Here is an 18,717-nt window from a genome sequence, read left to right as displayed (position 1 = left end):
CAAAAAAAAAAAAAGAAATACAAAAGGACGCTACAAATAAAAGCTAGCAGAATAACACTTGATCATGATAAGTTTCAGGGAAAAAAGGAGCCACATAACTTTTTATATTTCTTTTGTTCAGCACAGCTGGAAGAGCATTAGGCAAATTATGTAGAGCAATTAGAATATGATTTTCTGATATTCTGTAAATCCACTAGTCTAAATATATCTTCCATTATGCAAGCTGAAACATATCTAAAATATAGGCTTCTTTTCCAGTGGCTGATTTTTCTACCCTACTCATAATGAATGCAATTTAAACTTCCCTGGTGAAGTTTGTCAAAACTAACTTCCTCTGTAGTATTTTAAAACTTTATTTTCTAACAGACACTTTGGTCCTAAAATTGTAAAATATCTGAAATCAGAAAAATTTTAGACAAAAGGAAATTCTTTTAAAAGGCCCAAGAACCAGGACACCTGGGTGGCTCAGTCAGTTAGGCAACGGACTCTTGATTTCAGCTTGGGCATGATCTCAGGGTTCTGAGATCAAGTCCCACATCAGGCTCTGTGCTGAGCATGGAACCTACATGAGATTCTCTCTCCCTCTCCCTCTGCCCCTCCTCTGCTCACAGGCACACCTGCTCACTCTCTCTCTCCCAAAAAAAAAAAGAAAGTCTAAGAACCTTTTTTGTCTCTCCATTCCTACTCCTTGAACTAACCTATTTCTCAAAATACAACCTCTTTGAATCTATGTCTGATGTAGATGCTGCTTCTTTATTGTCCCTTGTAGGTACTTGCACAATTAGATGTAAGCAATCTAATAAACTGCAAATTCCTTCCTTTCTATGGCCTAACAAGGCCCTAATTGACCTAGTCCTTCCCATCTCCCAGTTTCATTAAATAAATCTTAATTGAACACCTATTATGTGTCAGTCACTACTCCAAGCTCAAGGATAATATAGTGAACAAAGTAAAGTTCCTATTCTTATGGAACTTATTCTAGAGAAAGTAGAAATACAATGAACAAAATAGAGGAGTACATTAGAGAGTATACTGAAGAGCTGTAAGTGCTGTAGAGAGAAATGGAGCAAACAGGTACATAATTTTATGTAGGCTAGTGAGACCAGTGACAGAAAGTGACATTTAGCAAAGACTAGAAAAAAGTGAGGAAAAATCAGCGTGGATATTTGGTGGGGAGGAGCGTCCTAAGCAGGGGAGCAGCAAATGGAGGATCCCAAGGCAGGAACATCTTAAAGAACAGAGCAGCTGAAACCTGCAGGGCATTAACAGGAGATGAGTCACCGGAGATCATGGGGAATGTGTGGTGCATTAAGGCCTTGATAAAGATGTTCACTTTATCTCTGAAGCAGGTGGGAAGCTGCTGTAGGCTTTAAAGAGGAGGAATGACATGATCTGACTTAGGGTTTTCAAGGGTCATCCTACCTGCTGTATAAGGAACAGATTATAGGCTGGAGGCAGGGATTCAGGGAGATTGGAAGCAAGAAGACTAATTAGGAAGTCACTGCATGAATCTCAGCAAATATAACAGGGGCTGGGATCAGAGTAGATGTGGTGGAGGTAGTGTTAAGTGGACGGGTTCCGAATACATTTTTTTTTAAGATTTTTATGTATTTATTAAGACACAGAAAGAGAGAGAGAGGGAGGCAGAGGCAGAAGGGGCTCCACACTGGGAGCCCAACGTGGGACTTGATCTCGGTCTCCAGGATCACACCCCTGGCTGTAGGCAGCACTAAACCGCTGTGCCACCGGGACTGCCCCCGAATACATTTTGAAGGTAGAAGCTTTGATAACCAATTTGAAGTGGAGTAATGAAAGCACAAGAGGAGTCTGGGATGTCTCCAAGGTGTCTGGCCTGAGCAATCTGGAGAACAGTATTGTCATCAGTTGAAGTGGGGAAGACTTGTCAGAACAGATCTGAGATATACTAAATTTCAGAAGTGTATTAAACATCTAAGAGATCATGTTGATTAGGCAGTATGATGGGTTTTTGAGGGGTCAACTTGGTTAGGCTGACCTATGAGGACAAAAAGAAGGGAAGTATCCATTTTGAATGCACACAGCTATTCAAACCCTAATCTAGCTGTGGCTATGAAGGGATTTTGCAGATAATAATTAAAGTCCCTAATAAATATGCCTTAAGCTAGAGATTATTTTCAGTGGGCCTGACCTAAGCAGGTGAGTCCCCAATGTGCTGGAGGAGTTCAGACTCCAAACAGCATCCAGGTCTACTGACTGAATCATCCCTCACTGACCGCCTAAGGGTAATAGCTTCTGGCCATACCTGTAAGGTTCATTCCTGCTCATGATCCTGACTGACCACCTTATGATTTTGGACTTGCCTGGCCAGCCTCCATAATCACATAAGCCAATTCTTTGCAATTAATCTTGATGGATGAGAGAGATAATAGATCTTACTAGTTCTGCTTCTCTGAACCCTGACTGATACAGGGAATATGTCAACACAGAATTCAGGAGAAAGGTCTAGACTGGAGCTAGAATTTCAAGAGTCATTATCATAAAGATGATACTTAGAACCACAGACTAAAAGAGCTCACCAAGGGAGAGTATGTGGATAAAGAAGACAGGAAGATTTAACATTATGACATTGGGGAGAAGAGGAAGAAGCAAAGCCCCCTCTTTTCACACTCTCCCCTGTCTGTGACATTCCAGACACACAGGCCTTCTCCTTGTCTCCGGGCCTTTGCCCTTGTTCTTCCCTTGGGCTAGAAGGCTCTTTCTTATGAATGGCTGGCCATTTCTCATCAAAGGTTACTGTTTTCAAGAGTCATTCCAGATTTTCACCTTCCATCCCACCTATCTCTAACCCACTGACCCAGTTTATTCTCTTCAGAGAACTCATGATGATCATAAATCTTTTTATGCATCTGTTTACAGGTTTATTTTCTGGCCCTACCTCTACCCCTGCAAAATTAAACTCCAGAAAGCAAGAACTCACACTGTATTCTCATTGCGTGGAAAATGCAGGAGGCTAGACTATGCAAGGGCTATAAGGAACCTCTGTGAGAAGATAAATGGAGCCCTCACCGTGTGGCCACAACTCCACAAGCACACAGACTGGTGTGGGAGGCAGGACTAGATTTCAGGCCTCACCTACACTGGGAGCCCTAGGGAAGGACACAAATGTGTAACAGTATGCTATGACTCTGGGATTACACAGTCAGGTAGTCGATACACATTTATTAAATTAACAAATGAAAGAATTTACTTCTCTTTCCACCACCTAACTCAAAGCTGTATCATGACTTTTGGGTCCTTAGACATTTACTTTCATGAACCCACACATCCATAAAAAATATTAAAAATTATATCATAGGATGATGTTGGCATAAATACAAATATAGTTAATTTTAACATAAAAATTCAAATATTTTCTTTGACCTAAAAGTTAATTTTTTTCTTCACATTAAAAAAAATGAAACATTCAGTGGGCCTCTGAAAGTACTGTGGCTCTAGACTATGTCTAATGAATACATCAGTGCTGGTCTGAAGGTAAGTTTCCTATGTACAAGGGCTTAATTTTCGTTAACCCTGTATCTGGAAAATATTGGCACATATCAGGTTTTCAGGAATGTTTGTTGATTTGAATGATAAATGTCTAAGTGAAAATAATATTTCTCTGATCTCTACATCTTTGTATTTTATATATCCACTCATCAGAAATTACATCTGCATAGGTAATACAGCCAAACTCACCTTCTCTTTGTATTCAGCCTCATATCTTGCACAAGGTTGTTGGGTAATATCTGGGCCATTGAACTTGGATATTCTTAGAAGCAGCTGACGCTGGGCATACACCAGGAGTGGTGTCACTTGCTCTGTGTATCTCTCACTAGAGAGGGGTAGAAATACATTAAAAAACAGACATTAGTGAAAACACATTTTTTAAACGAGAGCTCGTCACCTTTAATTGCCCTTACAGCAATACTTACTGTGAAATTGTGTTGAATTGGATGGCAAGTGATACCAGTGTTTCCCATTTTTCCACTTGATATAAAAGTTCCAGAGATTTCAACACAAAGTCATGGATCCATTTCAAACCAACCACATTTACATCATCCAAATGGTACTCAAAATTAAGGCTAGAACCACCATTATCATTTTTAATATTTCCATAGCAGCTTGGAACACTGAACTCTCCGTTTTCGTCAATAACCTACAAGTAGCACACGGGGAAAAAATGTGCATTTTCAGATTTTACTACACGTTTTTTCTGAAAACTGAAGGTGATTATTTTTAACAGGAAAAGAACTGAAGATAAGAAAATTATATGTTTTTATTATGCAAAGCAAAGCCTGAATATTGCAATTCAACAGAACTTTCTATGATGATGGAAATGTGCTATGTGTGTGTTGCTTGATATAGTAGCCACTAAGCATGTGTGGATACTAGAGCTAATTTCATTTAATTTTAATTTAGCTTAACTTCAAATAGCCACATATGACTAGTCATTACCATGTTAGCACAAACTGAGGTCTATACTTCTGGTACACAGTCACTATCTGTATTAAACCAATAAGATAAAGTTTTGAAGAACAGGTTTAGTATACACAAATAATTACAATTCCATAATATATTGGTTACATTCATCAGGTTGCAAAGGTTAAACCTATGGAGAAGGTTAATAAGTTAATAAGATATTAAACCAATAAGATAAAGTTTTGAAGAACAGGTTTAGTATATACAAATAATTACAATTCCATAATATATTGGTTACATTCATCAGGTTGCAAAGGTTAAACCTATGGAGAAGGAAATCTCCTGGAAAACTCTGTTTTTCCCTAAGTTAAAGAGGTACCATGTAACTAATGTATTCATTTCCCATGAGTCCCTGATGCACTTGTGTGTACCCTTAGAAATTCTTGAGGCAAATAAAACTCCTTAAATCCACCTATAAGCCAGGTTGCAGCCCAGGAAATAGTTGGGTAACTCAAGACCAGCCTCTCTTAAGCTGATGTTACTAGTAAGGGTAATCCACACATAGGGGAGGGAAGATATCAACAAAAGTAGAAGGCATATATCCCTAACAAGATTCATGGTCCTTAAGGTTGGAAGAAATCTAGGAAGTCATCTGTCTGTGCAATGTAAAATGCATGCCTCAAGTCAGTCTTGGGTAGGTGTGAATAACAGGTGTGCCATATGTGACCTATGTGAATTAGCCTCCTTAGCACGGTTGCTGGCACATGGGACATACTCAGTAAAGGGTAGTTTCCATTTTATTGATGTTATGAGCTCCATCCCACTACCCACTGATTTTATAGTAAGATTTCCAGCAGCACAAAGCTGCATAAGGGGTTATCTCCATTTCCTTGACCTCAGGATTCCAAGTGGAGGCACTCTTGACCATTACTCTTGGTGAGTGTGGAAAAAGTAAAGCCACTCAGCTTTTCCCAGGTGACTGCTATGCCAGAGCCTGCCTGCCAACAGGATGACATTCTTTTTTTTTTTTAATTTTATTTATTTATGATAGTCACAGAGAGAGAGAGAGAGAGAGAGGCAGAGACACAGGCAGAGGGAGAAGCAGGCTCCATGCACCGGGAGCCCGACGTGGGATTCGATCCCGGGTCTCCAGGATCGCGCCCTGGGCCAAAGGCAGGTGCCAAACCGCTGTGCCACCCAGGGATCCTGACACATTCTTTTTTCATTCAGATATGAGTACATTTCCTGAGTACAGCTGAAATAACTTTCCTGGGCCATCCATGAAGAAGAAGGGTATCTACTATCAGTTTTTTTTCCCCCAATTTTTTGTTAAAGAAACCAGGTTGTTTATCTTGTAGAGTTTTGAAATTAGGAAGTTCCTATAGGCTGTGTTTTTATTGATGCATCATCCCCATAGTTTCATTCCAAATGTTTCTGTCCCTTGGATTTTCTGTAAATTGTTGGTTAGATTTAAACACTTGCTCTGATTCCAGGTTGATTTATTTTTTTCCAACAAGTACATATACTTCACTGGTGCTGTTCATCCTCCCATGAATTCATAAAGAATTACAAAATCCTCATATTCTAATTTTAACATCATTTCTTCATTTATTACCTGGAAATTCTATAAAGAAAAATTTTTCATCACGGGCTGTTAACTGTTTGGGTCTCCTCAAATATAGTTCACATAGAAAAACATAATCAGCCTTTTTTTTTTTTTTTTTTAACACCAAGGAGTCCTACTTCTTCCAGTGGGAAATGGTTTTTAAAGAACACATCTGGGTGCTAAGGATTGTCATTTCTTTGAATTCTCTGAATTGTTTTGATACCTTTGTAACATATTGACCATACATAGGAGTATATTTTAAGATTATTTATTTTACTGATATATTTCTCTCTTTATGCCAATATCATAGTCTTCCAATTACTACAGCATTGATAAGCCCTGAGTTCTCCGAATTTGTACTTTTTAAAGATTTTTCTTGGCCACTCACATTTCTTTGCATTTGCTTATAAGTTTTAAAATGAACTGTCAATTTACACCGAAAAAAATGTCTTTTGGAATTTTCATTAGGATTTCATTGAATCAACAGACCAAATTAGAAATGATATCCTAGCAATATAAAGTCTTTTCATTCATGAACATGATCTTTGTGTCTATTTAGATCTTCTTTAATTTTTCCTGCAATGTGTTATAATATTCAATATAAAAATCCTACACAGATTTCATTAGCTATATTCCTAGAAATTTGATGTTTTGAATGATATTTTTAAAATTTCATTTCCTAGTTGTTTTCTGTTAGTACAAAGAAATACAATTTATTTTTTTAATTGACTTTATGTGCTGCTATTTTGTTTATTAATTCTAGTAGTTGTTTTATAGAGTACTAAAGAGTTAGAATTTTCTATGTAAAAACTCATATTATTCCTTTTCAATCTGCATGCCTTTGGTTTCTTTGTCTGCCTTACTGCACTTGTCAGGATCTCTGGCATGATATTGAGCAAAAGTGGTATGAGCAGACATCTTTGCTTTGTTCCCAATCTTAGAGGGAAGCTCACAATATTTCACCATTAAGTATGATGTTAACAGTAGATACTACTTTTTATCAGGTATTCCTAGTTTGCTGAGAGTCTTTAATATCAATGGCATTGTTTTTGTTTTGCTTCCAACTGTATTAGTCTCTTTTTATTCTTTTAATAATCTCTTCCAGAGTCAACTATTTCTGTTTATAGGTGATGAAATGTATAATGATCCACTTCACATTTGGCACTCTATGAATATGGTATTTTCCTTTACTTCAACTTAGAATTAAGACTTGCCATTCTTATTCTTTTTGCTTATACACCAGTTCCAAAAGTAGTTTTCCCTGTAGAAGTTACCTGAAGCTCGTCTCATTCTTTCTACTTGTGGTCTACAAGCAGGCTTTATCCTCTCCAGTAACACTACAAGACAGACTTAGTTTGAACATATATTAAAGTAAGAGGTATTCTCTCAAATAAGTTTAAATGCATTTTATTTTTAGGTAATCTACATGATACGTTTTTTTCTCTTTAAAAAAATGAGTCCACTCCAAATAAATCAACATTAAAATAAGAGATTAAGACGACATCATCCAACTGTCCAAGTCCTGATATTGTATGGATGCATGAAAAGCAGCAGCCAGTTATGATGACAGGTAACAGATCTAAAGTAATTGCCATTCTGTTAACATTTTTTCCATTTTGCTAACATTTCTTCATTTCTAAACCATTCTTGAAGAAAATTATATATAGGGTCAGACCATCCTCATGGTAGTCCAGCAGAGCAACTATGCCATCTGGTTTCATATTTTCACCAATAAAGAACTGGTAGTTTTTGAAATTAGGAAAGACATGCTTGATTTGTCTGCAGCCTCTGTTATAAAAGGTTTATACTTTCTGGTCTCTGTTCTTCAAGTTTGCCTTAGACTGATTTCCTACAATCTACAATGAACTTTTTGTAGGCTTCGTTTGTGAAGTTTGTTTTCTGTAAGTAATGGTTTTTGACAATATCAACACCAATGATTACTGTGCTTTCACTACTTTTGCCTTGGGGGCCTTCAGCAAAGTACATTTCCATCAATGGTACCTTCTGTCCTGCTGACTATCTTCCCCTTCACCTCCAGGCACAGCTCACTCACAACCTCCAAAATCTTGTAGATGCCAGAAAACATTTCATCATGGCTGATGAGGTCCAGATAGATAATCATGATGGCAGCCCTGGCTTAGCAAGAACCCAGAATTCAGAGCAAGAGCAGTGCAGCTGAAGCAAACTCGAAGGGAGAGAAGGCAGGTGGAAAAAGTGATATCAAGTTTTGTAAATACTTTTGTTCTATCTATTTCAATGGCCATATAATTTGTCTCCTTTATTCTGTTAAAATAGTCAATTACCTTGATTGATCTTTATTTTACTTTTTAAAAGATTTTTATTTTTTTATTTGAGAGAGAGTGTGCAAGCAAATAGGAGGTGAAGCAGAGGGAGGGAGAGATGGAAGAGGAAAGGATTTCAAGCAGACACCACTCTGTGCACAGAGCCTGACACAGTGCTTGATCTCACTACCCTGAGATCATGACCTGAGCCAAAACCAAGAGTTGGATATTTAACCAGCTGAGCGACCCAAGTGCCTCTTGATTGATCTTTAAATGTTAACCTTATATTTCTGGAATAAGCCCACTTGATCATCATTTGTATAACTGTAGATATTATAGACCTCATTTGCCTATTTTATGTATTGCTGGGTTTAATCTGCTAATATTTCATTAAGGAGTTTTGTGTCTATGTTCATGAGGGATATTGGTTCATTACTTTCTTTTTGATACATCTTTTGGATTTAAGCCGCCTTTGCTTCTAAAAAATGTTTGTATATAATTTATTATTTTGTCTCTATATGTTTGCTAGAATTCCGCAGGGAAATATTCTGGGTCTGGAGTATTCTTTATCTCAGAGTTCCTAATTATAAACTAATTTTCTTTAATATATTTAGGACAATTCATTTTTTCTATTGCTTCTTGTGTCATTTTTTCTATTGCTTCTTGTTAAGCTGTGCTTTGTGATAAACATGACCATTCCATCTAAAGATATCAAATTCATTAGTAAAAATTGATTGTAATATTCTCTTATTTTTCTTTTAATATCTATAGGATCTATAGTTATATCCCTCTTTCATCACTAATGTCAATTATTTATGCCTTCTTTTGTGCTTTATCAGTATTCCTAGGATTCTGCCAATTTTAATAACCTTTTCAAAGGATTCATTTTAACTTTATTAGTTTTGTTTTGTTTTATATCTATTTCTGCTTATTATTTCCTTTGTTCTTTTTACTTACTTTGGATTTAATTTGCTCTTCTTTTCTCAGCTCCTATAGGTGTACACTTAGATAACTGATGTTATATCTTTCTTCTTTTCTATTAAACATTTAAAACTAGTAGGTTCCCTCTAAGCACTGGTTTATTTGCATCCCACAAATTTTAATATGTTGTCATCATTTTGAAATATTTCTCTTGTGTTATCTTCTTTGACCCACGGATTATTTAGAATTGCGTTAATTTCCATATATTTGGAGATTTTTCTTCCTAATTTTTATTAGTCTATCCATATGGTAGGAGTCAGAGGACATACCCTTCAAGATTTCAGTCTTTAAAATTGTATTAAGACTTATTTTTTGATCCTGCATATAATCCATCTTGATGAGCACACACACTTGTGCTCTGTTTCTAATCCACCTATGTGTCCTGCACCTCAATTCTGTCATAACTACCTATCCAGAATTAAGGTCAGACTCCAAAAGTTTAATGATTTAGTCCTCCGCAAGACTGCTCTTACTTTAGATGTCAGCCACAAGTCTCAGGTCACCTGCACTTCTGAATGAACAGTAAATTTAGGGGTTTCCATAACCCCCTCAGGTTCAATAACTGACTGACTGACACTCACTTAAAACATTATACTTAGGATTACAGTTTTACTATGAAGGATACTCGGGGATCCCTGGGTGGCTCAGTGGTTTGGCGCCTGCCTTTGGCCCAGGACGCGATCCTGGAGTCCCGGGATCAAGTCCTACATCGGGCTTCCGGTATGGAGCCTGCTTCTCCCTCCTCCTGTGTCTCTGCCTCTCTCTCTCTCTCTATCATAAATAAGTAAGTAAGTAAGTAAGTAAGTAAATAAATAAATAAATAAATAAATAAATAAATCTATCTTAAAAAAACTATATTATTATAAAGGATACAACTCAGAGAAAGCTAAATGAAAGAGGTACATAGTCTGGAAGGGTCCTTGACAACGGGCTTCCATGCCCCCTCCCCATGGAGTCAGGCCACAACAACTGTTCAACACATCAATGCTTTCACCATCTGGAAGCTCTTCATGCTTTGGGTGTCCAAATATACTTTGAGTCTCTGTTATTAGGAGCATACATATTTATGACTGGTTAATTGAGCCTCTTCTCATTATGAAATGTTTTTATCTCTATCTTTATCTTTTTCTATCTAAATACTAAATATCTAAATACTCCCTAATTTAAAGGTTATTTGGGATCCCTGGGTGGCGCAGCGGTTTGGCGCCTGCCTTTGGCCCAGGGCGCGATCCTGGAGACCCATGATCGAATCCCACGTCGGGCTCCCTGCATGGAGCCTGCTTCTCCCTCTGCCTGTGTCTCTGCCTCTCTGTCTCTCTCTCTGTGTGTGACTATCATGAATAAATAAATAAAATCTTTAAAAAAAAATAAAATAAAAAAATAAAGGTTATTTTATCTAATACTAATACTAATAAAGTCTCTCCAGTTTTTTTAATGCTTACTGTAATCATGGTATATCTCTTTCCACTGATTTATTATCAATCACTTTCTTTATATTCAGAATACTTCTCATGTGGCCAACTATCCATGTCTTTCTTTATATCCAACAATTTCTGCCTTTTGATTAGGGTGTTTAAGCACTTATATTTAATATAATAATTGATATGATTGGGTTAGATTTATTATTTGCTACTTAATTTCTGTTTGGCCCATATGTTTCTGTTCCTCTGTTTCTTTTTTCCTGCCTTCTTTAATTAATTGACCACTATTTAGTTTCCACTTCACTGCAATGGCTTTTTAGCTATATCTCTTCCTTTGGTATTACTCTAAGGATTATTAAATGGATACTTACCACATTCTACTTAGAGTTAATAGTGTACCACTTTGCATTTATATGAAGTGGAAAAAACTTATTACTCTGTCTTTTGTGCTATTGTTTTCATGTATTTTACATCTGGAAATGTAAATATAAACTCCATTACTCAATGTGTTTATGTGTTCATTAATTTTCAATGTGTTTAAGTTATAACATGTTTGCATTTTTTCCGTTTTATTTTCTACCACAGTGTGGTAGATTTTAAATGGCTGCAAAGTCTACCAGATCTGGAATAATAGAACAAGGACAGATAAAGCAGTAAAGTACAGAGCAACTGACAAGTTATATGATCTTTCTTTGAGTCTGTTTCTTGGTCAAAAATTTGCTATGAGGATTAAATGCATTACAGGTACTTTATACAGAAGCTGGAGCTCAGGGCAGCCTGGGTGGCCCAGCGGTTGAGTGTCTGCCTTGAGCCTAGGGCGTGATCCTGGAGACCTGGGATCGAGTCCCACATCGGGCTCCCTGCATGGAGCCTGCTTCTCCCTCTGCCTGTGTTGTGTCTCTGCCTCTCTCTCTCTCTCTCTCTCTCTCTTTCTCATGAATAAATAAATAAAATCTTTAAAAAAAAAAAAGCTGGAGTTCAATAAATGTTACTTTCTGTTTCCTTTAAAAAGTTGAATTTTCAGGCTAAGGTATTTATAATTAATATCAATGTGAGCTGTGTATTCTGAACCAAATAATAATGAGAAGCAAATGAAATATATACAAACCAAGTAAGACTCAATGAAAATATTAATTTCTGTTTATCCCAAGGTGCAAAAAGTCTTTGTTAATTGACTACGATAAAAATAATTACTAAAATGCCCTTACCTTAATAGAATTGATATTTTGTAGTTCTATTAACATGTCAATAAGTAATTCTGCTCCCAAATAGAATGGCATAACACAGATACAGAGGAAACCATCCTGGCTAATAGGAAATGTTTTATACAGATCCACTGCTTGTTTAAGAAGTATCTGTAGCTCATGAGTAAAGTTCCAAAGGGCCCGACAGCAGTTCTGAAGCAGAGTCCAATAGCCACCACGATGAGCAAGAACCTAACACAAACACAACATTCAAAACAAACCCCAAGGCTTCAAAAGTTAAAGATCTCTGAACATTGTTCTGCAAAAATTATGTCAATAAAAAAAAATAACACCATTTATTATGTGTACTTATATCATTATCTCAGTTAATTCTAACAATAGCTCCTACGAAATGAGTGTGTACTATAGTATTCTACTTAATTTACAGATAAGGAAACACAGACATGGAGCTAACTTGCCCAGGGTCATGATCTACTAAGCGGTCAGCTAAAATTTGTACACCAGCAGTCTGACTCCAACATTTCCATTGATCTATGATCTGGGAATGTGGCAATGAGCAAGGGTAACTGGGTCTGCCTTCATGGTGCTTCAGTTTATTAGGGGAGACTGACACTAGATAAGCAGACAAATGAAAATATTTCAGGGATTAATAAATATTGTAAAGAAAAATAAAACAGAAATGGGTCAGAATCTAACAAACATGAGAGGATATGCCCTTTTAAATGAGGCGGTCAGGAAAAATGTCCTCTCTGTGGAGGTGACATAAGCAAAGACTTGAATGTTGAGTTGAACATGTCATGTGAAGGTGGGAGTTGGGGTGTTGGGGGGAGGACAGCATTTGAAACTGAAGGAGGAGCAAAGGATGGAGGGTGAACTTGAGGGATGAGAAAAGAACAAGCACTGTGCTTTCAAGATCACACAAAGGACAATGGACTGAATGAGAGCAAGATGAACTGAGTTCTAAGAAGTGAGCCGGACCCAGACCTTCTAAGGACCTGAAGCTTGTGGAAAGGATAGGAAGCAATGCTCATGGTCAAAAGGGATGATTTGGGTTTCCTTCATATTTTTTAAGAAATCACCTTCTCTACAGAGAAAATGGGAACTCAAGTGTTCTAGAAAGGATAGATTTCCTCTCAACTCTTGAGAGGTTTGAAGTATATGCCATTCATGCTATGAGAAAAAGGAAAATTAATTTATTTGTACCTCATGATTCCAATTTTAATAATGTATCATATAATATTTAAGGAAAAAAAAGAGAAAAGCATTTTAGAGAAGACACAATTGGCCTATAGAAGCAGGGGGTCAGGAATCAGGAGCAGGGCTTTCCTCTGGCCCAGAAAGAGTGTGCCCTATGCTAGAGGGAATAAAGGGGCATATGGTACCCTAAACAGGAGCAAAACTCCAGAGAGGAACCACTGGTTTCACCACCATAGAAGGCCATATCCCAAATGTGGAAACAAAGTGGCAGGGGGGTGTCTGAATATTAACAGGGATTGTGTAGGCAAGGACAAAGGCCACCTCCACTCTGCACCAATGGATGACTGATGACTAAAGCAGCTTACCCCTCTCCCTGACAACTTGACAGTGTGTAAATCTTCAGCACTATGGCAGACAAACCTCAAAAATGACTGATGTGAAACACAGCAAGTTTAGTTTCAAAGTTGAAATCAAAACTATGGATGGTAAGTGAATAAATACAATATATCTTACATGTCCAAACTAATGGCCTAAGATTTATGTCTACTAATTTAGCAAATTAGAAGGACCACCTTACCATTGCTCTCCTGCAATATAAAAAGATTTTCATAAAATGATCCAATAGACCTAAATTTGTTGCTCGATCCTTTTCTTTAGCATTAAGACCTGATTCAGAGTCTGAGTCATAAACTGGTTGTGCCTTGGATACATTTTCATCATTCATTCTGGAATTAACAAATGTGGAAAATTCTTCAGCATCTACAGTCCAAAAATAAAGCATAATATTATTAAAAAAAGAAAGTTCCAGAAGACATAGGTGATAAGCATCAAATGAGTAATTAAGATAAGAAAGGCTATATAAATTTGGAGGAAGGACAGGATTATCATGAACACAACGAACCAAGGAAAGTTTCTAGAGAAGGAGGCATCTATACTAAGTTTAAAGGGTGAACATGGCTTAGCTATGCAGAAAGACTATGGAGAACATCATTCTCAGCAAGAGTGATGGCCAAAGGAACAATGAAGAGGCAGGAATGTCATGTTTTCTGAGGGACCAATCACAGAATCCCACTTAATTTCCTTAATTACTCCCTAAATAGTCTATTCCCAGGACATGTACACTAGAGGGTGAGTAGCATCCCCTAGAGTTAAGCAGGGTAGCAACCATATCTATTCATTATCCTGTTGGTGTGGTGTAAAAATATAGATTTCTCCTACTGCAAGCCTTTTCTTAGAATTCTGCATTAAATAATACATCTCAATAGCACAGTATTGTATTGTGGATTTCATGGGAGGTCTTAGGCAGCTAGTTTAAAAAAAAAAAAAAAACCTTAAGAAGCTATATACCACAGCCTATGTACAAAATTCTGACTCTGGGTCTAGGGAATTTATTTTCAAATACTTCAGTACTCATAGTATAACATGAAGGTACCAGCTAAATCTAATCTACACCCTCAAGAAATCAAAAAACATGTCAAGTACTTCAAATATGAATGAACTCCTGATGCAGTTGCCCAGTATATGAAGTATCTTGATAGCAATAAGTTACATAATACTTAAAATATTATTACTAAAAGTCTACATAAGAGGGTTTGTAATTATATGAAAATATTAGAAGTGATTATTTGTGAAATGAATGGTATAGGTGATTGCTTTGGAATAGTGTCATCAGTTGTAGCACCCAGATTGAAAGCCCTGTTCATCTGTATTTCTCCACTTCCCAGAGTGAGTCTCCTGTCACCTGAGCAGACAAAAATACTGGTTGGTCCTGCCATTCAAAAATATTATGGCATTCACTTTGAGTAAGGTTTCACGGAAGGTGCTAGTTGGAGATCCTAAGGCAAGAGTAAACTTCCTTGAGCATAAAATGTGTAGTGGAATTTGTTCTGAAACTTACTCCCACTAAAATATAACACCTGATATCAAGTCTTCACCTATCCTGACAAGAGGAGGCTACCATTATTTTAAAAAGAGCATTAGGGGTGCCTGGGTGGCTCAAATGGTTAAGGGTCTGACTTTTGATTCCGGCACAGGTCATGATCTCAATGTTGTGAGATGGAGCCCCATGTTGGGCACCATACTGGGCATGGAGTCTGCTTAAGATTTTCTCTCCTTCTCCCTCTGCCCCTCCCCACTCCTCTCTCCCTTTCAAATAAATAAATAAATAAATAAATAAATAAATAAATAAATAAATAGAACATTATATTTGGTGAACAGGCAAATTGGTTTGGAGTAGAACAAACATATATATTTCTAAATACATATGGTGATATCATAAAAATACAGAAATTTTTTTTAAAAACTGGTCAAATAAGAATCTCCTACAAAATACCACAACTCATTTAAACTCCTGAGTCATTTAAAAATGATGTGTATACTTCTGTGTGTCTGTGGGGTGTGTGTGTGTGTGTGTGTGTGTGTGTGTGTGTGTATGTTGCATCACTGAATAAAAATATAGAGGGCAATTTGATAATACAGATCATAATTTTTTATTTTACCTGATGGTAAGTTGGCCTTTCTTTTTTTAGCTGTATGAAGGAAATCAAGTATCGCTTTATAGTTTTCTAGAGTTAATTTCGCTGTTGGTAACACTGTTCCTGAATTATATAGTGAGAACATATTAGGATCACATGATCGGAAACTGCAGGGAGAGGGAATATCATTAAAAAAAAACCATAAACAAAATTGAATTGAATCTGGCAAATATAATTCACTTTAATTTTTAAAATATCTGTGAGTTAGTGCTCCCAAAATTTGGATCATATTAAATTTTAAAATTATACAATGTAACTTTGCTCTTAGGAATTTTAACATCAAAATCTATTTCCCTGAAAGGGCCCTTGAAAATCCAAACTCATTCTAAGGGCTCTGAAACAATAATTTATGTCAATTTAACCTGATTCAAATACAACTTAATGAAGATATATACATATATATGTGATATATATGCATATATCTGCATATATCTACTATATATGCATATGTCTACTATATAAAGCAATGTGTCTAAGATCAATGTTATTCCTTTTTTAAAAATAAGGCCTAAGCAGTAAACAGACCTCCACCAAAAATAGATCAATAAATAAATGTAAAAATATATTCACACATAAATATTATGTCTTAATGGTTTTAGTAAAGTTGAATTTAGCACCAAGTTCTCTGATACAAATTTGGTCATTGTCTAATTGCTGTGCTATGAAGTCATCATGTCTGAATGGTCACATATGATTGGAACTTCAGAGAATTCTTCTCAGTGTTCAGAGGAAAGTTAGGAAGCCCATCTGGTCTGAACCATTCTCTTTTCATGGCCTCATGGATGGGTTAGTCTACCAAAAGCCTTCCCTGTTGGTCAGGCAATCTAATTATTTCTTAAATGCAAATCTGGTTTAGCCTACATAGGAAATGGAACCATTTGGAGATGTTTTTATGAAAGTTCAGTCTGATAATGATTTTAACCAAAATTCTAAAGAAACAGAAACTGGAACCAAGTTCGCTTTGGATTTCTCCTGGATATTTTATCATTGGATATTGAAATAAAAACACTTTTAATTCATACTCCTATCACAGTCTCTCCTTCCTCCAATCCATTTGGTATGTTGCTGCCAGAGAAATCTTTTATCATTGTCCTGGTCAAAAACCCTTATTCTAAAAAAAAAAAAAAATTTAAATAAACCCTTAATAATCTCCCACTGTATATAAATTAAAGTTCAGATTAAGTTAAGACTCTCTAAGATCTGGTACTGATCTACTTTTTAAATTATTTCACACCATTCCCTTTCATTTCCTCTAGATTCTGGTCAGACCATTTGGGATTCTCATCTTATGCTTCCTACCTGGTCTCTGTGTCATATGCTTCCATCCACCTGGAATACCTCTTTCCTCATCTGCACATTTCTAAATCTGGCATGTCCCTCAAGAATCAGGCCAAGTGGCCCCTCCCTACAAAACCTTTCCTGTGAATTTCTGCCAGAGGAAAGCCTTTTTCTCAGGAACAAAGACTTTGTGTATACTTCACTTTACACTATGATTTACAATTGTCTGTTAACACTTGTGATCCACCCTGCAACACTCTAAGTGGCACATCCTGCTCATCTTTTCATGCCTATTGGGTCTACCTCAGTCAGTACCTTGTATCTAACAGGTACTCAGCTATATTTTTTGGATGAAAGATTCTATTCACCTTTTCAATGATTATATAGTATTTTATATTTGTACTTATCTTCTATTTTTATCTTCCAAAACACTTTAGCCAAAGACCCTCAAGAGCTCAAAAATGTCTTCTGAATTAATGACATATTACATCATATGAGAATATATGATCTGTATTCATAGAGGCTTAATATACCTCAAAATGAAACAGATTTGCCTAATACCTACTAATAGCTATAGGTATTACACAATTATATTAAATTTCTCTTGAAATTACACTTTCTTCTTTACTGAAAGCTATATTAACAAACCTATTTAAGATAAATGCAGATTGGTATTTCATTAGTGCTTATATCCAGCATTGGTTTAGGAAAGATTCTGAGACAAGAAATTAAGTAATATACCAATGATCAGTAGAGAAGCACTCTGGAAACCTCTTTAAGTTATTTATCAACATTGGAGCCCTGAACATATAAATAAAATCCATGCTCATACTAAAAAAGTATCATTCACTGATAATATTCTATACCTGACCACTGCACTTGAAGTGCCAAATTTCATCTTCATATGTTCCCCTAGCTTCGTTAAAAGCAGGTTGAAATGTGCATTTGCCAGATACAGGTTCATCTGAGCTCTCCAGGGCATCTCCTCAAGAAATATTTGATGGAACCGCTTCTTTTTCACAAAATTTAATATTATAGGATTCAAGTTATCCACGAGGAATCGATAGGCCAGTTTTCTAACATCAGTTCTCTTATTTCTGCCAAGAAGAAGCAAGTCTTAAAATTACACAAGCTTCCAGATATTTAATAACGAAGAATGATTCCAATTTGTATCAAATACATCAAGAAGTCATTTGACTGCCCTTATACAAATTATTCTGACTTATTTATCATTTCCTTAGTGCTAAGAATGTGAAAGGGCAGTAGACGAGGCATGAGGATAAACTGTAAGGGTAAACACACTACATATTGCCTTCCATTCTCTCTGATGTCTGTGTCTTAAACTCAAACCAAACAGCTTTTCTTTTCATTAACCAAAAAGCCACTGAGATTAGATGACTAAATTATAACATAATGCTCACATTCATCCCCTAATATCAATATTAAATAAGAAAATAATTCCTCTGTATTGTTCCTTAAGGAAAAAAACAATGGAGCAAATTTTTTTCCAATATTAGCTAGACTACAGCAGAAATAAAACATCAATCAACTATAAATGAAATAACTTTATAATCCATATTCAATATGCTCTGGAAAAAACTAATATTTCAAAATTTAGCTAATAGGTCATATTTTAAGTATACCATATATTCAATTTGTTTAAAATTATTCCTAGCAAAATCTCAGTCATCCAACTATTTTTATAGTTGCATAATTGCTCACATGGCATGACAATTTCTTCAAAGTACTTCTTTTTTTTTTTTAATGTTCACGATG

At 36.2% G+C, this 18,717-nt stretch overlaps 1 protein-coding gene and 1 pseudogene across 15 annotated transcripts in view; both read right to left on the bottom strand.

Annotated features, from left to right (window-relative positions):
* CFAP54 (cilia and flagella associated protein 54) overlaps nucleotides 1-18,717 on the bottom strand; it is a 297,401-nt gene that overhangs the window by 141,524 nt on the left and 137,160 nt on the right. For all 15 annotated transcript variants that reach the window (XR_005370580.1, XR_005370581.1, XR_005370582.1 and 12 more), the window contains 6 exons: nucleotides 17,808-18,038; nucleotides 15,628-15,770; nucleotides 13,707-13,888; nucleotides 11,936-12,163; nucleotides 3,951-4,174; nucleotides 3,715-3,850 (listed from right to left, as the gene is read on the bottom strand). Coding sequence is in view for 11 of the 15 variants with exons in the window: in XM_038558716.1 (XP_038414644.1) it covers nucleotides 3,715-3,850; nucleotides 3,951-4,174; nucleotides 11,936-12,163; nucleotides 13,707-13,888; nucleotides 15,628-15,770; nucleotides 17,808-18,038 (1,144 nt within the window). In the remaining 4 variants the exon portion in view is untranslated. The remainder of the gene's footprint in view (nucleotides 1-3,714; nucleotides 3,851-3,950; nucleotides 4,175-11,935; nucleotides 12,164-13,706; nucleotides 13,889-15,627; nucleotides 15,771-17,807; nucleotides 18,039-18,717) is intronic.
* LOC111090050 lies at nucleotides 7,512-9,168 on the bottom strand (annotated as a pseudogene).

Source organism: Canis lupus, chromosome 15 (genome assembly GCF_011100685.1).
Source record: "Canis lupus familiaris isolate Mischka breed German Shepherd chromosome 15, alternate assembly UU_Cfam_GSD_1.0, whole genome shotgun sequence".
Taxonomy (NCBI): Eukaryota; Metazoa; Chordata; class Mammalia; order Carnivora; family Canidae; genus Canis; species Canis lupus.
Note: the sequence above shows the minus strand (reverse complement) of the source record. Positions and strands in the feature narration are given on the sequence as shown.